Source organism: Psammomys obesus, unplaced genomic scaffold, assembly GCF_907164565.1.
Source record: "Psammomys obesus unplaced genomic scaffold, mPsaObe1.curated_primary_1811, whole genome shotgun sequence".
NCBI lineage: Eukaryota > Metazoa > Chordata > Mammalia > Rodentia > Muridae > Psammomys > Psammomys obesus.
The window spans coordinates 11,580,445-11,602,926 of record NW_026585626.1 but is presented as its reverse complement, the minus strand read 5'-3'; the positions used below and the strand labels follow the sequence as shown (position 1 = coordinate 11,602,926).

Genomic DNA, 22,482 nt, shown 5'->3' with positions numbered 1-22,482 from the left:
GTTTCCTTTTTCTGTTGTTAATCTTTATATCTCAGACTATTTGAATAAAACAATGCTCCTAGAGTTTTCTTTCTAGATGCATATAATTATTTTAACCAACTGTGAAGTTGTGCATTCATTGTTGGAAAGCCTTGGTGCCACTTTTCTTTGTTTGTTTTGTTTCTCATATCATTTAAAACTTTGTGCTTTAACAAAAATTGGATCTTCATGGAATTGCACAGGATCATTGTGTACTTTTATTGTAGAACAGAAAAAATTAGCTTGTCCCACTAAAGACACAACAGGGCAAACTTATCTAAGAAATAAAAAAACCTTGGGTCTGATCTCTAATTAGATCTGTTTACACTGGCACTGACAGTTTATTCATTCCTTTGTTTGAAGAAGTCCCCATTGGTTCTAATAGAATCCTCTGACTGATAACTTACAAAATGTTTGTACTTCTGCAAGTTCATGTAAGTCTCAGAATTCTACTTTGTCAAGGAGTTTTGGTGACTTGAGCAAGCCTCTCACCAATTGACTCTTATGATTAAGACAGCAGACTCTACTTATACCAAGAATTCATTTTCCTAAAAGCATCATTGTAGACAGGACCTAAACTTAGGTCCTGTTATTAGATACCTAACCTGTCATTGGTCTCTACTAAGGATAATAGGTATGACGTTTACATGAGAAATGTCCCCTATGGTCTCAGATGGTTCCCAGTTCTTGCCCTTATTTGGGGAGGTGGTGCAGCCTTGCTGGAGGAAGTACATCAGTAAGGGTGAGCTTTGAAAGTTCACTGCCTTGCCCTAGTTCCAGTTTGCTCCTCTGTTTAGTGTTTGTGGTTGAAGGTGTGATTGCTCAGCTTCACACACTGGCCGCCATGACTGCTTGTTGTCATGCCTCCTCTTACAAGGAATTCTCATCTCTCTGGAACTGTAAGCTCAAAAAGCTTGCTTCTATAAGTGGTCTTGGTCTTGTGTTTTTAATCATAGCAACAGGAAAGTAACTAATAGAACTAGATACTTTCTTTGGGGCATCTCTGTGGAACACCTGCTTCTCTGTGCAATCCTCTTTTACACTGCCAAGAAGTTCTCCTACAGTGCTATTTCACTTCATTGACTATTACTTTCATGAGGTTGCATTGAGGTTTGATAGTCATGTTTAAAGGAAACTCAAATTTCTTCTTGGTATTCTGCTAGAATTGCTGCTTCAGACTCAGAAATGACTGGTCAAATGTTCTCAAACAAAGTCTTGTGCAAAGTTCATAATTACATGTGTCCCTGAAGCCCAGGTTCCTTACTTTCCAACTACAACCTTGGTGGAAGCATAATCTTTAAAAGTCTTGGCTTCCTCAACTTTAAATTAAGAACTTTATGAAGAGAATATTAGACATTGCACATTAGATTATAGAATTTATATATTAAATAGTGGATAATTAAGTTAAGCGCTTAAGAATATTTAAAATATTATGGACTGTAACCTGAAATTTTGATCTAAAATAAACTCTTTCTCCCTTAAGTAACAGAGAATTTTATCACGGCCACAGAAACGAAGGTAGGACAGTGATCAAGATGAAAATTGCATTTCCATCAGTGTAGATGCTAGTTACCCCTTCTTATACAAGCTTTCCTCTTCCTTAGTTAATAGATGGATAGCAAACACTGGGACTGCTCACAATGAATTAGGTAGTTTTAATTACAAACTCGATGTGGCCTAGAATCATCAAAGAGAAGCCTTGACTGAGGAAATATCTAAATACAAGTCAGACCTGTACAGATCCTAGCATTATGGTTGCTTCCCATATCAGCAATGCAAGCGTGGAAATACCTTGAACCTTAGCTACTCCAGGCAAAATGTCTTCGTAAGGTGGGATCCAAGTCCCCGAACTTCCATGGCAAGTGTGGCTAAAGAGGACCCTAGCATACACAGAAGGGGAGATTTTAAAGGAAAGACAGCTAAAACTGAGGGTTAGCAAGTTCCTGGCAACCTTCTACACTGATGCTTCAGGTGCATGCTGCCATGTTTGGCTTTGATGTGGGTGCCATGAATCTCCTCATTCTGTGTAAGTGTTTTACCCTTCTCTGAGCTATCTCCACAGCCTTTCAGATTAAGATCTGAAAAGTGTACTATGATCAGTGGAAAAAAAAGTGAAAATGATCAGTGGCCCCTCAAAAAGACACAAAAAAGTCAGATAAATCCCCTTCTCTGAGAAAAAGGAGAAAGGGGAATGAGGGAAGGAGACATGAAGGAGGAGAGAAAGGAGGGGCTGGGATCAGGCTGTAAAAAGATTAAATTAATAATAATAATAATAATAATAATAATAATAATAATATATGGTAAAAATATTGACAACCTTTAGCCAGAGGAACCAAAGTAAAACAAAAACCTTGAATTAATGAAACTAGAAATAATTTAAAATAAAATCTGAAAGACTGATAGCAAATATTTCAGAAATTTATTTTTAAAATGTCTAGAAGAAATGGATAAATTCCTAGACAATTTGCTCTTCCAAGGTATAAATAATACAAACAAGAAATGAGGCTTAAAAAAGTTATGTTTTCCTTCCTACAAGAAAACCCTAGGGCTCGATTCACTGCTGAATTCTATCAAACTTTTTTAAATTAAATTTTATTTTTATATTAATTACAGTTTATTCACTTTGTATCCACTTTGTATTCCCTCATTCCCTCCTAATTCCATAAGGGAGGTCCTCCTCCCCTTCTATCTGACCCCAGCTTATTAAGTCTCATCAGGACTGGCTGTAATGTCCTCCTCTGTGGCCTAGCAGGGCTGCTCCTACCTCGTAGGGGGAGGTCAAAGAACCAGCCACTGAGTTCATGTCAGAGACAGTCCCTGTTCCCCTTATTAGGGTACCCGTTTGCATACTGAGTTGCCATGGGCTACATCTGAGAAGGGGTTCTAGGTCATATCCATGATTAGTCCTTGGTTGTAGTATTAATCTCAGAAAAGACCCCCTTTGCCCAGATTTTTTGGTTCTGTTGCTCTCCTTGTGGAGCTCTTGTGTTCTCCAGGTCTTATTAACTCCTCCTTCTTTCACATGATTCCCTGCACTCTGCCGAAAGTTTGGTTATGAGTCTCAGCATCTGGAAACAGCATAGGTGTCCCTCAACCAAGGAATGGATACAGAAATTGTGGTACATTTACACAATGGAATACTACTCAGCAATTAAAAAAAAAAAGACACCATGAAATTTGCAGGCAAATGGTGGGATCTAGATAAGATCATCCTGAGTGAGGTATCCCAAAAGCAGAAAGACACACATGATATATACTCATCTATAAGTGGATACTAGACCTATAACATAAGATAAGCATACTAAAATCTGTACACTTAAAGAAGCTAAACAAGAAGGAGGACCTGGGGTAAGATGATCAATCCTCACTTAGACAAACAGGATGGACATTGGAAGTAGGAGAAAACAAGAAATAGGAGCCTACCACAGAAGGGCCTCTGAAAGACTCTACCTAGCAGTGTATCAAAGCAGATGCTGAGACTCATAACCAAACCTTGGGCAGAGTGCAGGGAATCATGTGAAAGAAGGTGGAGTTAGTTGACCTGGAGAGGACAGGAGCTCCACAAGGACCAAATATATCAGGGCACAGGGGTCTTTTCTGAGACTGATACTCCAACCAAGGGCCATGCATGGATATAACCTAGAACCCCTGCACAGATGTAGCCCACGGCAGCTCAAACTTTGTATGTATCAAACTTTTAAAGAAGACAGAACATCAACATTACTAAAAATGCTCTGTGACATGGAAGTAGAATGGACACTACTAAAACTTGTTTATGAGGCCAGTATTATTGTGTTACTAGAACTTGGTAAGAACAAAACAGGCAGGTCAGTGGTTGAGTTCTAGGACATCCTTGGCCACATAGCAATTTTCTAGGACAGCCTTGGCCACATAGCAAACAAATACAAAAAACAAAAATACAAAACAAAAGTCAGCCATACCTGTGAGACTGTAGATTTGTTCGATAATCTTGATATTACCTGAAAGAACAAACAGAAAGTTTAACAACCATTTAAGCCTTTTCAATAGAATACACATTTCAAGAAGTGTGTTTTGTGGGGAAGGAGAAATGTCTTCTGAGAGATGTTTCTAAAAGGTTCCACTCTCTAGGACTTCTACTGATTGATGTGTCAGCCTACCAGGGATGATAAATTGGTTGTCTCTCACAGGACATAACACTGAAATCCACATCACACATATTATAAAATTCAAGTCTGCCATGGAACACAACATTGAACTGAATGTCTACCACAGGCTACCACAGGTGGAGTTCAACCTTGATGACAGTGAGGCACTGCTGTGCTTTATATATTGATGCTTGCTTCACTAGTGCCTTTCATTTTTCATTTTCCTACTGGTCTTTCCTAATCTCAGGCTGAATTCATCTGTTTTCCTTTAGCTGTGTGAAAGCTTGTATCTGTGAAATCCTCTTTGATTTAGTTTCATTACTGCTCAGCAACCTCCCTTCTTGTTTAACTGCTGGCAATAGATGAGATGCCTTTCCTGTCCCTTCTGTTTCACTCACTGAGGTGTTCTTTCTGAAAAAAAAAAAAAAATCCCAGAGATCACATTGCTTGATAACAGAATTTGTTTTCTTTAAGGATTTGGCCACAGGGAGTTTGAGCAGGCTCCAGTATGGGAAACACAAATTGGACTTGTGTGGAGTTTTTGGTTTTTGGTTTTTTTTTCTCCTTTTTTAAGAGCGGGAGGTCATAGGGTTGGGGAAAGGCAGACATGAGAGGACTGGGAATTGAGTGTGATCAGGGTATATTATGTGAAATTACCAAATAATTAGTACAAATGTTATGTTGAAATAAAAAGACCCCTTCACTCCCTCCAAAACACAAAATATACCAACAAAACTGAAATATGCTGTCAATTACAAGATAGATTTCTATCTCAAATATGCAAAGATATATCTTACAAAGACTCATGACCCCAGAGCATATGCTGTATAAGCTGCGGTATTGTAGAAGATATGTATAATTTGTATTTTCTACAATTTATAAAAAAGATCTGGAAAATTTGACATATCCTCAAAACATACTCTGATATCAACAACATTTTTTTAGCCTAATTATAATTTCTTATATTTTTATGTGGTAATAAATTCTATAAATTATCATAATTTTATTCACATGTACAAATACACTCAAAAATCATTCACATGGTGAACCAGAAGTGTTTGGTAAATCTGTCTCTCATTCATCATTTTCACCCTGAGATGATTAGGGAAGAAGATCTGTCATTATTTATGCATATGTGGCATCATTATTGTTGTACAAATACATGTTTCATCAATGTTTAATTTTGTGAAAGCAGTCAGCCCATTCTGCATCTGCTTAGTTGTCTAATATGCATTAATCAGAAGCATTTTAGACATAAGTTTGAAATAATTCCCCAAACAGTGACAAATAAGACAGCTGAATAATTAAGAATGTGAAAAACAAGACAAAATTGTGGTGCTCTTGATATTGTGGTAGACATGAAAATGTGCTTCAAAAATTCTTTCAGTTACAGCTTGGTATAAAGAAAGAACAATGATACCTAGGAGGTTTTGATTCTTCCTTCCTAGATATGTCCCTGGAAGGATGAGAGAGATGATGGCTTTAATGTCTTGGGATGTGGGCAGGTACCCAACTCCCAGGCTCTTGACTTAAGGTTAATGTGCTCTGGGGTCATGAGTCTTTGTAAGATATATCTTTGCATATTTACCTGTGAATCCCAGGTAAATATTCTCTATTAGTGTCTCTCAGGCATCCTTGTCTGGGCTCACCATGGAATTTCATTGGAAGATATGTTATGATGCAGAGGTCTGGGGCCAGGTTTGAGAATGCAAGTTTGTAGAGCACTTCTAGGTGCTCTTGATGCTGCTGACCGAGGGAAACTTCAGGATAAAATACCAAAGGTAGCATTACTGTCAGTTAAGAATTCAGCATTTAATCAGCACCTTAATAAGTCTTCTCAGGCATTATATCTGTTTATTCTCGTGATCATATAAGGTAGGTACTTTAAAATCTCCCTGTTGCTAAACAGGAAATAAAGTACTAGACAATACAAGGATTTTCTAAAGATTGTAAGGTTGCACTGATTAAGTTGAGGGAAGTAAGAACAGGTTATTTGCTACAGTGAGCAAAATGTTTCAAAGTTTTATTATTATTGTTTGTATCAAAATAACATTACAACATTTCCTTCTATCTCTTCCCTTTTACCAGCATCCCCCCCCCCCCAGTGATGGCTCCCTACCTTGATAGCTGTCAAACTACTACTTCCTTCTCCCTAATTGCTATTGTTACATGAATAGAATATATAAATGCATAGATATAACCTGGTAGCCAGGTGCACTGGTGCACACCTGTAATCCCAACACACAGGAAGGCAGAGGCAGGCAAATCTCTGTGAGTTCAAGGCCAACAAAGTGAGTCCAGGACAGCCAAGGCTACACAGAGAAACCCTGCATCAATAAACCACACACGCACACATAGACACACAGATACATATGACCTGCTGAATCTGTCCAGTGTTGTATGTACATGATTTCAGAACTGACCAGTTGGTAGTGGATAACCAATTAGAGTCTCCATGAAGGAAGACTTACTTCTCTTGCTCTCTACATTTCTTAGCTAACTGCAGTTCTTTGTTTAGGTGTTCAATCATATGGTAAAATATGTCCTGCATAGGATGTATTTCCATTCACTTATTTTGTTGTCCTCGATTAACAAACATAGTCTTACTGGGTTCATTCACGGTCTAGAGTCAAGCAGGGTTAAGTAGGCTACATATATATGTTTATATAATATAATACACACACAAACATATACATACATATGTATAGTTCACATACAATGTGTATAGTTCACATACTATGTATATGTGTGTTCATACTTAGTAATTTTCCAGCTGAGAGACTATTTGAATATATTTATTTGAATATGATATTAATTACTTATGGTTAAAAGAGTATCAAGATAAATTCATTCTGGTAAATAACACTTCATGCTTATCTAGTTTATTTAATGGAAACCTAGGAATTTATAGCTAAACTTGACCTTAGAGCTTCTGCCACAATGGATTCCAGACCTACCTGGTAACAGAAGACCTTGAGAACTTGAATATGTGTTTAACAAATCGGACTCTAGCATGCTAACTGGATGAAATCTCTTTCAGTCAGTGATGTGTGGGCTACAATACCCAGTCCAGGTCAGGCTAGAAGACCTACAGAAGGTCAACCCAGTTCATTTCAGAACCAACAGGGAAGGGCCTCATGAGGCCTCATCCATATTTGAAGAGCTATTGGCAGTTGGCAGCGGGGGGGAGGGAGAGTCAGTTTTCTTCAGAGGTCGAGTCCCACCACAGGTTGCCTATGCGTCTATGGGTGGTCCCATACCCTTGTGCATACAGGCAGCCACTAACTGGACTCAGTGATTACATGTTAAAAAGATAATGAAGACATGAAGTTGGGAGAGGAAAAATGTGATGGGAGATTCAGGAAGAGTTGGCTGGAAGAACATGAGGGTGGACATGCTCAAAATACATTGCTGGGATGCGTGAAATTCTCCAAGAACAAACAAAAAGCAGAAAAGGGAAGACGCACAGAGTCAGAGCTACTCCACAATTTTAGAAATAAGCTAACTGAAATTCAGGGAGAAGAAATAACTTGCTTATGTCATCAGTTAAGTGAACAGCAAACTCTCAGCCAGAAACTTTGTACACTGGTTAGTTCTATCAACTTGACACAAACTAGAGTAATCTGGGAAGATGGAACCTCAGCCAAAAAAACCCAAAAAAACAAAAACAAAACAAACAACAACAAAAAACAAAACAAACAAACAAAAAAACCACTCCATCAGATTGGCCAGTAGGAAAGTCTGTGGTTCGTTTTCTTGACTGATGACTGAAGTGTGAGGGCCCAGTCCACTGTGGTTGATGCCATCTCAGAGGCCATGGTTCTGTGGTGTATAAGAATGGTTGCTAAATAGTAAAATAAATAACAAACCAGCAAGCAGGGTCTTCCACAGTTCCTGCCTCCAGGTTTCTGCCTTTAGCTCCTGCCATGTCTTCTCTAGATGTACTATAATGTGGCAGTATAATAAACAGAAACTCATCCTGTGCAAGCTGGCTTTGGTCATGGGTTTTATCATAGCAATAGAAAGGAAACTAGGACAGCCAGCTTCCAATCCCATAGTTCTCCTTCACAGAGCCAGAATTTTCCATGTATTTCCAGTATGAAATGAATTTACAGAGCTGAAAGCCTACATGCTAGACATGGAATTTAATCTAGCCAAGGATTTGATGCTTGATGTAAAACAAACCTCCCAAACCCCATGTAAAGCATATGGTACTAGGCTAACTGCTTAAACACTGCTTAAACATTTTGGAGATTTTAGATCTTTGTAGAACTCTGTTTAGTCATTTTCTCCCCAGGAAAAATATGAACTCCTTTTAGGATGGAAAAATATTTATTAATTTCCATGTCCTTCCTTCAGAAGACTGAAAGGTTAGAGACAATTGAGGGATAGCAGGTTTGTACAATTTGAAATTCTTCCTACTATAGATTTTACATCTAGAAAATAGGAAAATCTTCTAGCTAAAGGGTATTCAAAAGACAAATTAACTAGAGTGGTAGAGGTTGGTAATATAAAAAGGTCAAAAATCAGATATGAAGAACGGAGGTGAGCTTTTATTTAGATTCATTCTCAGCTCCGGGAATGGGAGGATTCTCTTGGGAAGTCTTTGTAGCCCTACCCACTGTCATCTGTGTGGCTTCTCCCTTCTCTCTAGGCTTATGTCCAGCAGTAAGATGCATTCGTAAGATTTACCAGTATGTCTCCTTAGCAACCTCCTCTTACCCAGTTTCCCAGTACCCTGCTTTTCTGGAAACCAGTCTAAGCAGCTAGCTGGACTCTTGGGAGCTGGTGGTTAATTCCTCTTGGCCCCGCTCCCTGCACCACCTGCTCAACAACTTTGCTCAAGCATGATCCCCCCCAGGGTTACCACTTTGGACCCACCTAGTTGACTGTCTTGAGACTTGACTCAAACATCACACAATTGTTTTTGCTTCAGAGACCGTCCCACAATGTCCCGTCAATTGAAATGACTTCCGCCTCCTCACTGACAAATGAACACAGAGTATCTGGAAGAGTGACCTGAAACCAGCAAAGTGGAGCCAACAGAAATACAGGGCTAAACTCCCACTCAGTACAAGTAGGCTAGAAACTGATATCAAAATACACTAACAACTTCACTTTAAATGCCCAAGTCCTAGCACAAAAACAAAAGAAATATGAAAAACCAAGATAATATGTCTCTCCACAGCCCATTAATCCTATAAGACTCTTCTCCAACAAGAACAACCAAGATAAATATGGAAACACAGAATTTACAAGAACAATTATAAACACTCTCAAAGAGTTCAAGAAGTTTAAAGAGGAAATGAATAAACATCTGAATGAACTTAAAGAGGGCAAGTGAAAAGAAATCCTCTGAAGTTCAAAAAAACACAAACTGATGACTGAGTGAAACAATGAAAGCAATTCAGATCATGAAAAGGGAATTCAAAAAAGAGACAAATACTGAGGAAAACATAAGCTAACTATATATGGAAATGAAAAATTTCACAACCCAATAAAAAGACTCAAAAAAAGAAAGTCTCATCAATAGACTAGGTCACAAAGAAGACAGAATAGGGGCTAGAGAGATGTCTCACCAATGAGGGATTTTTTTACTTATGCCAATCCAGATATTTTACTCGGCAGAACTATCTTCCAGAGTTAAAGGAGAAAGAAAAACTTTCTATGATATAACTAGGGAACATAATCAAAAGACTACAGAAAGTCAATATGATAACTGAACACTAACTGCATATATGGATCATAGCTTTGAATCTTCAGATTTGTATTTGTAGCTTGTAATTCCTGAAGAAGCCAGATAAGTTTTTCATATTTGACTCAGGCCACTTAACTCATATTTTCCAAAAGTTCTTCAATGACTCAGTTTTTCTATTAGAATTTCCATGGACAGAGAAAATAGAACATGTATGTGTATCATAATAAAAGTAATCATTTTGAATGCTAGCTTAAAATGCCTTAAAAATTAATTTCCAGCAATTCTTTTCTTGAGAAAGGGGTCTCTCTGGTTTCTTTCATCTGTTTCTTTCATGCACTAAACTCTCCTGAATTCTGAGAGACAGTACCAGAGAAAGAATTGTTGGGGACAGACCTTTCGTGGAAGGCTGATGTTCTCACTTTTAAAGAGGATCTGAGAGGTTTATCATGAGTACTGAAGCATTGTTAGTAATCTTTTTTTATTCTCAAATTCCCTTCATGAACCTGAACTACTGAGGAGTTGACCACTATGAAACTGAATAAGCAGATCTTAATGGTACCCTGGGGTGGAACACCCATTTTAAACTGTACACTGGCCAGTGGCCCAAGTAGGTCTAACTTTAATCAGGTCAGGATTTATAAACCAATGTATGAATCTATACATGTCTGTGCTCTCAGGTATGTAATCTTATACATACCAGTATGGGCTGGCAGAAAAGTTTTCTACAGCTAAATGAGATGTTGACTGTAAGGCTCTTCTTTTGGCTGACTTGTGATATCTTCAGATTGAAGTAACCAGGGTCCTCATTTAGCAAAGAGATTATTCCATATTTGTCATCTTTACTAGACAGCAATAGAAGCAGTATTGGTGTTGTTTTGGATAAGAACATAAAAGAAGCACATTTACAAAAAAACCCGCAACTCATGCTGTTAAAATATACATTAGTAAAAGAATAACTGATTGTCATATAATAGAGCCAACTAGCCAACTGAGGAGTAAAATTTTCATTTCTGATCCACTTTTCTCTCTGAGAGACTGAAGTGAGGTATCAACAGGTAGTAAAAAGATATCAATGGTAATCCTTCATTTCGACAGTGGAAACTCTTTGAGTCCCTTCTGTTCACTATCTTCTGGCCACAATATACAGTATTCCTGTCACAGGTGACAGGAGAATAATGTCCAGCTTTCTTGTTTCTCCAGAGAGAGAGCGTCTGTACTCTGTAGGGCTGCTGTTCATCACATCAGCTTCCTCATTCACAAGAGATTCTCACATTGAATTAAAGCTGGAAAAATAGTGCTCACAGTGTCACATTTGCTAAGCATTCTGTCTACTATACGCATCAAGAGTTGTTCATGCCAGGTAATGTCAATTATATTTTACTGATATGTCAACTATAAACCAAAGTTTTGCTTAATGTGGAGAGTGGGGGATTATGGCATTTCACATCAGTAACTGAGCTGGGTCACTGCTATCTTGACATTTACACAGATGAGTTTTTTTTTTCAGCTTGAAATTATTATGTGTAGAGACTGTCACAAACAAATCAGCCATATCCTTCTTAAATGTAGATTCTACCCAAAGAGCTGGCATTCCCTACCACAGAGCCATGCTTGTCTGCATAATACCATATAACAGAATGACATGGCTTTGCAGTGTATTTGATCTCAACTCTGTTATTTATTTCCCTTTAAAAAAGAAGACAGAAGCTGAGCATCATGGCACATGCCTTTAATCCCAGTACTCAGGAGGTAGAGGCAGGTGGATTCCTCTGAGTTTGAGGCCAGCCTGGTCTACACAGTTAGTTCCAAGATAGCCAGAGCTACATAGTGAAACCTTGTCTCTAAAAAAAAAAAAAGACAGTTTCAAATATCCATAGGTAGAACCAGCATTGGCCAGACCTTGAAACTATGTGCAAATTAAGTCAAGGATGCTTTTCTCTGAATTCAATTGTAAAAAGTATAAAGTGTGAGTCAAAAGAAAACCCAGAGGCAATCTTTATACCTATTTAAAAGCTTGGGAAATACAGGATGGTTTTAGGAAGAAAATGTTATGAAGACATGGTCTATGTCATTATAGAATGAAGGATAAAAATATACACAGTTACATTAAAAAAAAAACTCAGTGGAAATTATTCAGCAATGCTCTGTGATTTTTAAGGAGTTCAAGCTTGAGAAGCTGTTTCTCAAAGTACTTATTTGGGAGTTAAACAGTTTGAGTCATTTAACCAAAAAATGTACGCCTCTTAAAGTAACTATATTCAGCTGAATCCCTCACCCTAGTGACCTGCTTCTGATCAGGCTCCACTGGCCCCTGGTTAGTCTGTAAAGACATACACCCTGACAGTAAGGAAGTACAGGAGCATGGTTCATGAGACTTTCAGGATACCCTCTGAGGATTTTCCATCTGAGCCAAGTCAGTTAAACAAGATGCTTGGTTTGCTGTGAGAAATCTGTATATCTCAACTCCCAATGGTTCTCTAAATATTAACATAAAACAAAGTATAGTATGCTGTTCAGGAAACCAATTACACAGGAAACGGGAGAGTTGAACAGTTCTTTGTGACGACTGTTGGAGTCAGCAGATCAAAATGGAGCACTTGGCCTATTTGGACTACAGCAACACAGTGAAGCTCACTCAGCCACAAGGAAGTTATCATCGAAGGTCACAGGTATGTTCCACATGACAAACACATACGTACATTTGCTTAAGGAAATTTCTAAAATTTCAGTGTGAGGAGGTGTTCATGATGGCCTTCAAATTTTATCAATGCTCAGTGGTTCCCAGGTAAGAATGAAATCTTCATGGTCAGTACGATGTAAGGCTTCTAAGGTAAGTATTGTTCTACTCATGGTAATGGCACATATGCATGGTGTGGAAAGTGTTATTTGTTAATTACATCTTGGTTAAAAATGCTTGTCTGTGAACATTTTCAATGAAATTATAAGACAAGGAGATTTAGAATGAACCATGTCTGCAGTGGTTCCACTGGGCATCAATGATGGAAGTTGCCAGAAGAAAAACTATATCATAATATAACTAACATATTTCCAATTTTCACCCGGGTCTCTTTTCCAACAGTATCTCTACTCAAACTGCTTTTGTATGGGAGAAAAACCATCCACCAGTTATTCACACATTAATGTGCATTTTCTATTTTTCTTATGCAATTTTATAATTTGATCCCAAGCTTTAATTAAAAGTTAGGTAATTCCTTAATTTCTTAAAATAAGTAGTGAAGAATCCAAAAACAAAGTTTCTGGGGAATGGAGGATGAACAAGTTCCCTTTCCTGAATTATACTATGTGGACAAGTTAGAGTTATCATATGAGAAGCATGATTATTGGTCTTAACTTTCAACTCCACACACTCAAGAACCACCTGCAAAGAGAGTCTCAATGAGAAATTGTCTATGGTGATGTCGGGAGAAACTTAGCCAAGCACTAAGCATGCATACATTCATTCTCCTTTTACTATTGACTGGATGTGATGACCAGAAGCCTCAGTTCCTATACCCTTTACTTCTCACAGTGATGTACTGTAACATGGAATTGTGAGCTAAAATAAACCATTTCTCCCATAAGTGCCTTCCGTCAGAGAAAATGCAAAGGGCGCTGAAGGAGAAACCTACTCACAAAGTCCCCTTCCCAAGTGTAAGGAGAATCACAGTGACACCCAGTGGAGTGCTCCTCCTCTTACAAACGTGGAATGACAGATGGCACAAGTCTATTGTGAGTGGGTATAACATTTACAGTGGGGCGCTCTTAAAATGGCATAACTTAAGTCTGTATAGATTTCTACAAAATGATTGTTGTTGTATTTCTTTAGCCTCTCAGCCTATTGTACAAGATCCCTTGCTAGCCTATTTCTTTGGGGTTTTCAGGAAACTTGCAACATTCTGTCATTTGGAGCAATGACTCTGGCTTTAGAATATGAGTATTAATTCTAACCCCAACCCTAAACCTAGCTATGGGTCTAATGCTTAAGGCTTACAGATCCCCATTCATGGCTCTCTGACAGAATCCTCTTTGTTTTTCTTATATCATGCTAGCTTTTGTATTAATCACCAGAATGAAAATGTGGCTACTAGGCTTAAAGAGAAATATAACTTGAATAATAGTAATAATAATAATAATAATAATAATAATAATAATAATAATAATAATAATATAATCGGATGCAAAAATATTTCACTCAGCTGGCCAGACCTGGGAGTGCTTATGAATGCGGGAAATGCAATGGCACAGAAGAGTCACCATATGTTCTGCTTTCACAGACTCTAATCTCAACAGAAAAAAATGTGACTGGGATTACCACATTGGGAAAAGCTTAACATCTTGCAGATGTTTATCTTAGACTTTTCCTTAATCAGTTTCCTCAATGACATGGAACCAAAGCCTTTAAATCTCATTCATTTGTTGAAATGCACCCTTCTTCTCCCAACCCCCATCCCAAGCTGGTTTTCTGGTTCATAATTTCAAGGAACTATAGCTTTCCCAGAGACTTAGCATCTTATTTGAGTCATGTTTCTGACTTGTTGGCTGCTGTTCCCTCCACTCAAAGCTACCACTTCTTTGGTCCTGGAATGCTGGGTTTAAGTGGTGAACCAACAGCTACGTGGGATTCTATCAGACTGCAGACTACATGATCTGCCTGCTGAGCACAGTCTGCTTTACTGGAAGCAGGCTGTTGCTGCCATATGCTGTTCTTTCTGCTGTCTCCATCCTTTTGGGGGAACTTTAAGGAAAAAAAAAACAGTATCAAAGCTGTTTATCCTGGGATTTTGTGATTTGTTTTTAATTTTAATTTTATGTCTACCAACTTAGCTCACTTAAAACTGCTTTCGGCATGCCACCCACCAGCTTATGCTGTAACAGCTGAGCCAGGGTTTGAGATTAGGGGCCTAACAGGAAACGTCCCAGGTGACTAAGGACGGCCTGTGAAATGTTCCTAGACCCACACAGCTTCACACGATGGAATGTTGGCTATAACAAAGCAGTGAGGAGTATTCCATCAGCTCTCATGAGAGTAAGTTCTATTAGAAAGAACACAATAAAAATTACGTTTTGTGAAAGTGCTAACATACCCACAGGTAAAGTATTTGCAATTTGACTGAGAAAAGTGAACAAAATCTAAACTAAAAACAGTGCTTTGTTCATTTACAGACTCAATTCTTCAACACAAACACAGTGTGCGTGAGTGTGCGGGTGGGCGTCCCTAAGATTTACTGAGAATGTGTTATTTGTTGGCAAACGTGAGGTACTCACATTTAAAGAGTATTCTAAAGAGATGTTTATTCAGTTTAATTAAGACTTCAAACTTCTTCCTGGAGTAAATCTGACACCATAAAAAACTATAATACTATTTGGTATTTGAAATGAGAGTGCAATGGAGATTTTAAGTCTCCTTTTAAAATTGAAGCAAGAGAAGGGAGGTAAGGGGCTCTGCTGGATGATGTTGAAGACTGACATCTCTGGAGAGCCATTTATTTGCACTCTATGATGTCAGACTCCCTTTTCTCCCTGGGATTCTAAAAGTCTCCCTGATCTAGATAACCCCGGGTTGTGTAAGGAGCATCACAGAGCTCTCAGGGCAGATTACAGGCCAGACCCTTTCCTGATAAGAAAACAGGTCCAGCAAGCATCTAGGAATCCTAAAAATGCTCCCCTCTGCTAAGGATACTAGTCAAGCAGTAATCTTCATTTGTACTTGGAGATTTTCCACTCACCCATTCCTTCTTGTGATAGGACCACGCTACCGCCTGGAAAATGTACTGTACCACACTACATGCAAATCAAGTATCTCTGACCCCCTGACCCCAGTGAATCAAACACATTCATCCCACTGCCCAAAGGCTTATAAATTCCTAAATTCAAGTAGATGTGCTGGGGGTGCATCCTGCTGACTGAGCGATACCTACCATCAGTCGTTTACCACGACTGTCTGAGATTCATCACTCATCCCCTTCCTGCTGCCTTTCAGTCGGGCCTGCCCTCTGCCCACTGGGCCTGGACCATGCCAGACCTTTGCTTTAGCTGCAAGCCAGCCAGGCATGGGCTTGCATGGGCTTCCACCCATTTCTCTGCCATGCTTAACACAGCAGCTTAACCAAGAGCTGTAACACTTTGGTGTCTCCATAGGCTTTGGAACACCTGAGCTTCCACTGCCCCCAGTGACCTCATGCTAAAAGAGCCAAACTGTAACACTCAGTGGAAAACCTTTCCACACCCAGACCTAGCACATGGCCTCTCTCTAAAGCTCTCTAGCTGCTCCAGAGAGAAACAGAATCCCCGTCTCTGTGTAGAAGCCAAATCCAAGTTACAGGCCTGCACAGAAACCCAGGATCACACAGGGCAAAGAACCACAGGACAGAGAAGAAGATAACAATGTACACAACACTTCAAAAAGCACATTCATAAATGGGAAGAAATTCTTCCAGAGTGAGACCATAATCCCAGGACTACTAATGAATGGATGTTTGCAAACAAATAACACATACACAGGGAAAGAATAATGTAAGTGACCAAGGCATAGTCATTTCACCATCTTTCTTTTCCTCTGGTTGTGAAATATGTTTCTTGAAGTTCTTGGTTGTACCATAGTTTTTATGGGAAAGGACAAGAAATAGAATTCAGACTTAAGAGGCCAAAGTAAATGTGATTAATTGCAGCTTTGGACAAGAGTATGTCCAGAACAGACCAGGCTCCATCTCTTTACAGTAGGTATTCTTAGACAAATCTATCAGGCTTTATTGAGAAGACTAGAATTTGATTGAGTTTAAATCCTTCATTAATTCTGAAATCTCTGGGAGTATACCTCTCAGACAGACACTCGACTACCATGTTATGAGCATGATCCAGACTCTGAGATTAAAAATAAATTAAATGATGTAATATACAGCTAGTAGCCACTGGCATCTTTTCCTTTCTGTATTACTATATGGGCTACCAAAGGGTCATTTGACAGAAGAAAATCAAATTTGGTGAGACTCCCTCGTATTTTGAAATATGTGCTTACTTTCTTTTGTGGGGGACTTTATCCTTTCTAATTATGCATAACCCACTCAGACATCTACCCAAAGACTGGCTTTTTAGTTCTGTGAGTGAATAAATTGGTACTTCTCTTGAAGCTAGTTTGAATAGGTTAATTTCACAAAAGTACAACCAAAATGAAACCTAAGTCCCCACTTATGGGTTGGCAGAGTTGTCATAAAACTTGACTGAAGTAAACATACAAAAAAAAAAAGGTTTTTTTCCTGATTTATCATCAAAAAGAGCTGTGGTTTATTTACCTACAGTTTGACTTATAAAGCTTCTTTATCAGTGAAATTTTTTTCTTTTGAATGATACTCTATTACCATTAGCTGGAACTTCATGCTTTTAGAATTAAGGGACTGAGCAAGAATTTGAAACTTTATTTTAAATATATACTAAGTTCCAATTGAATTTAAGAGTCAGACATTTTGTGTCTGTCATTCAAGTTTCTCATCTGCCTTGCTTATTTGCTGAAGAACTCTGAACCAGTTTTAGCTTCTCTGATCCTTAGCTGGTCTTCTTATCTGGAATATAAACACATTTATTTTAAAGTGAACTGCACCATACAGGCACAATTGTTTGAATGCTTAAGCTGTTGGGATGGTTTTGAGAGGTTGTGAAAACTTTTGCACATGGGGACTTCCGGGTGGCTCCTAGAGGCATGCCTTTGAGGTACACAAGCCAGCCTTACTTCTTGTCTCTGTTTTCTTATCTGTAAGATGTGATGACTGTGCTCTAAGCTCCCACTAAAACACCCTGAACCTGTCCACCGTGTCTTCCCTACCATCATAGACTGAAATCCCTCAAACCTGTAAGCCAAAATAAGGCCTTCTTCCCTCATGCTGTATCTGTTAGGTATTTTGACCAGTGATGATAAAAATAACTAATGCAACATCCAACATTTTTATTGATAATAATAATAATAAAATAAGTTAAGGTTTATAAAGTGCTTAGCAATGAGTGCTCATGGAGCTACTGTGGGCTGGATCACCAGGGTCTTCTTATAGAGCCTTCGTTGTGAGGGTAGGGCTGTGCTGTGCTAGCTTTGGAGCAATTCCAGAGGGGGCATCTGTGCACTTGTAAAACCTAAACTGCCAGAGAGCATATTGTGATGATAGAGCCTCTATCTCTCACTCCGTATCTCGGTGGGTCGGGTCTGAGGATGCCTGGAGGATAAAGTGGGCAGTTCCTCATTCTGAAGGACTAAATATACACAGAGCCAAGCCTGTTGGTGAGCATGTGTGTTCCTATGCAAATCTTACACTCTTTATTTCAGGCTAAACATCTGCTGCTCCCCACAGAGTGGAGAAAGACCAAGGAAGGAAAGACGTTTTCTTGGTCTTATTTATGGAATAGCAGGTGACCTTTCTTCCTCTGCCTTTCTCAGCCCACCTTACCTCCCCACCCTCTGGAAGAGCTTTAAAATCAAACTTCTCCTGACTCATAGTGCAAGCACAGTTTGAAACACTCAGATGGCACCAAGTGCACTTGATATGAGGTAGGGGACACACTAGGTATCACATACCGATTGACAGCAAGAGACTGCACAAGAGAAACTCCAGGGCAGTGTCAATGTCCCCCAAATCCTTATATTTTGAGGGCTTGGCTTCTTGTGCACAGGTGAGGCTTTCATCAACTGACTAAAGTATGAGGAGTAAGGTCTGACAGATGAGTTAAGTCAACTGCTTATAACTTAATGAGGTGTTGGAAGGTGTGGGGTCTTGTTGAAGAAGGCAGGTCACTGGGACTTGCCCTTGAGGAGCACACCCTGTCTTCTCTCCTTTCTTTTCCCACCACCATTTGCTCCATCACACCTTTCCACTGTTTACTCTGTTCACCACAACCCAGAAATGGCAAGATCCAGACCAGAGCTGAACAACTGTGGATCAAAATCTCTGGTGCCTTGAGCTAAAATTAACTTTTCTTTTCTTCCTGTAAGTTGATTTTCTCAGGTGTTTTGTCACAGTAGCAGAGAGTTTGTTAACATAGTGAGTCTCTGCAAGATGGCTTAAGCCTTTTTTATGTATATCTTAATGGTGGTTGGTTGCTATGGAAATGCTGCTGACATACACTTTCATGGAAGCCTACAGTGAATGCAATTGCACAGAAGAGACCCATCCTCACCATCACTTGCTCTGCTTCCTCTATTCAGCAACAGCTTCTGCCCATGAGCCTTTTGCTGGATCTTGTTACTTATCTCAATTATGCATGCCACAGGGTTGCCATGTTGCCACCAGGCACTATAGTATTTTTCCCTGTTTCATGCCTTCCTGATAACTGAAAAGGTGACCGCTTGATCCAAGTTGCGTCACCCTACATTTCTATACCAGAATTAGTCTAGAATTCTAGAACCAGCCAACAGCTCATTTATTCCGTTTAGATGAGTAAAGAAAAATGGTGAGTGTATTAGTAGAAGAACACAGAGGAAAGTAAAAGTAAAAAGTTGAAAGAAAATTCTACCAGAGTTTGAGATCCTGATGAGATCTGAGATCTAGGGTATATATATATATATATATATATATATATATATATATATATATATATAGTGTGTGTGTGTGTGTGTGTGTGTGTGTGTGTGTGTGTAAATAGTGATTCCCCTTTTTTACTACTCCATTTGAGTTGTTTCTGTTTTCAGTCAGTGTCTCCAGTTTGATTCACCCCAAAACCCATCAGGAGTTTTAAATGTTTTTGTCAATGTTCTTCTACTAACACTAATCTTAACATAAGAGGTTTTTCAAAGAGCTACTCTGTAGCTTGAGAAGAGATAAGAATAATTTTCTTCCTTTGATGGTTTTTGGGATCACAAACTCATCTTGCTGAAGCAGAGGTGTAGGCAAGAGAAACAATGTCAGAATTAGCAGAAATATGTATCAGTGGAATCTATTGAGCCAGCCTTTACTAAGCTCTTTAACAGCCAAAGTAGTTGAGACCAATCATAGTGCAGAGAATGAAGCAATGAGATGGGTGTTGCCCTTGAGATGGCTCAGTAGGTAAGAGTTCTTGCCAAACTGCTGGGGGTTGTTCTGATGCTAGTCCTCAAGCTCTGGTTACTCCCCAGATATACCTATCCTTGTTGTGTGAACCTGCCTAAGACAAACCTGACTGGTTGATTAAACTGCCTATACCTAGGGAGGGCAGAATGGGATAAGCATGGCTAAGGTTCGAAGGCTTTTGAGGACAAGAGAATCAAGGGAAGGAGACAGACAGATGGGAAAGTGGAGGAAGGAGGACACCATAATGGGTTGGGTCGAGAAGGAACCACATGGGGAAGACAGAAGGACTCTAAGGATGATGTGGATGGAAAAAAAAACCAAAATTAAAACATAAGCAAGAATAATGGGATTATGGAAGGTAGACCAGATGAAGATGGTTAATGTGAATGGCATTGGATGAGGGCCAGGAAGTGGAAGGTGAGGTTACTTAGACCGTGTAGGTAAAATATCTGCCCGGCCCAAGGTAAAAATAAGGCAATTATAAAATCTAACAGGTGTCTCTGTCTCTTTATTTGTGATAACAAGTTAGATAATTATACCATCATGAAATTATAGGGCAAATAATACATAGCCCAATTTTTTTATTATTATTACAACACCAAACAAAGCCAGTGACCCAGGTTCGATCCTTAGAAACAGTGGTAGAAGAAGAGAGCAAAGGCCTAAAAGTTGTCCTCTAACCACCCCCATTCCCCATACACTCCTGCACACATATGCATGCACAAACACACACACACGTGCACACGCATAAACACACACATGCACATACACATAAACACACACACACACACACACACACACACTGGTAAAAGGAATAGAAAGAGTCACAGGGAGGCTTTGCTAAAGTCAGACGTAGGAGTCCTCAATTCTGAGAAGTTCAACTATAAAGTTCATTCAAACACCATGAGAATCAAGACATCCCTGGGCTCTGGAGATGCTACAGGAGACATCTTTGCTTTCAAGGTACCAAGTTTGCTTTCTAAAACCACCTAAGATCTTCAGTATGAGGAAAGCTTCTAAACCTAATTTTGGATACACGAAGCAGCTCCAGTCTGCCACCAGCTGAGTTCTCCCTGCCCAATTCTCTCTTAAGCTCTCTCACAGTAGGTGAAAAGGCTGACTGCAGGACATTTTGAAGACTTTTATCTTTGCTTCCTAAAGGAGGAAATTTTAAGACAAACAACTGAAAAACCAAGACATCTTGCTGGGCCACAAGTGACAAGGAAACTTGACATGATAAAAATCACATGTGAGTCGTTCGATGTACAATTTTCTGAGAATACTTCTCTCAGAGTGAGGCAGTATTAATCATGTTCTAAAGCAGATGTACACCTACACACAGGCTACTCTTGGAGAACTAAGAATCCAGGTTGTCAGATCTAATTTTTAAAATTATTACTATTTGGTAAATCGTTTTTAAAAGAAAACTGCTTCCTAGCAGCCCAATTTTACTTCACATTGAAACAAGGACTAAATTTAAAGCAAGTACTTTCCTTGGAAAAACTCCCTTTCCCCATAGAGTCTTGACTCGAATTACATCAAAATGTAGTCACACCAACAGTACAAGATGCTGCTAAATCAAAGGTTTCACTTGAAGGATCTAGTCAGTCTCAGTTCTAGGAAGCATGCAGCTGAATGCCATAGATTCAGGATAGCTTAGTCATGCAAGAAATTATCTAGGCCAGACGCGGCTCAAAGGCACATGAAACTCAATGCTTTTCACAGTGACACTTGTATTTGATAGGGCTGACATAAAAATACAGAACTCGACCCCAGGGAGATAGTTCAGTCAGCAATGTTTTGCTGAGCAAGCATGGGGATCTGACTTCAGTTCCCAGCCTCCCTTATTAATATTTGGGTGTGGTGATGTGTGCCTGTGCTGGGAAGGGGAGCCAGAGCACCCCTGGAGTTCTCCAGCCAATGAGTTTAGTCAAGTCAGCAAGCCCCAACTTGCAGCAAGAGACTTTCCCACAAATCAAGACAGACAGTGTTTTGAAGCTGGTCTCTGGTTTCCATGCATGTACACATATGGTCACAAGTAACCTGCACGTATACATACACATATCATACTTAAAAACATACGCACATACAAACACACACACTGAATGAATAAGTGAGTGAATGAATAATAAAAAAGAGAAATGAGTTAAAGCTTGACTTTTGTGTATTAGAAACCTGGGGTTCAGAGCTGGACAGATATGTATTTCCACTTGGACACTTCAAGTTAATGCTGAAGAGAAGATGTGAGAAAGATAACTGGGAAGATTTAATCATGTACATTTCAGATCTGCTCCCCACAGCTCACCACTGAAGACAACAGATGGCTGGATTACACACTGGTGAAATATCTTATAACAACACGTAAACCATTTTTTTTCTAGAGGCCTGGGTTTGCCAATTTAAATTCATTTCACCTCTCAAAACTTTTTTTTTTCTAATGAATGGTTTTCTTTTTTCTCTTCATACATGAATGCATTATTTTGATTCAAATCCACTTCTCACCCTAAACTCATTCTGAGTCCCTCCCCCTAACTGGATTTAACCTTCGCAGCCTCTTTTTTAAAAGAACACACACACACACACACACACACACACACACACACACACACACACA

At 39.2% G+C, this 22,482-nt stretch overlaps 1 protein-coding gene across 1 annotated transcript in view; it reads right to left on the bottom strand.

Annotated features, from left to right (window-relative positions):
• Kcnh8 (potassium voltage-gated channel subfamily H member 8) overlaps nt 1–22,482 on the bottom strand; it is a 427,312-nt gene that overhangs the window by 25,365 nt on the left and 379,465 nt on the right. The window contains exon 12 of the mRNA XM_055614910.1: nt 3,960–3,998. Coding sequence (XP_055470885.1) covers nt 3,960–3,998 — 39 coding nt within the window. The remainder of the gene's footprint in view (nt 1–3,959; nt 3,999–22,482) is intronic.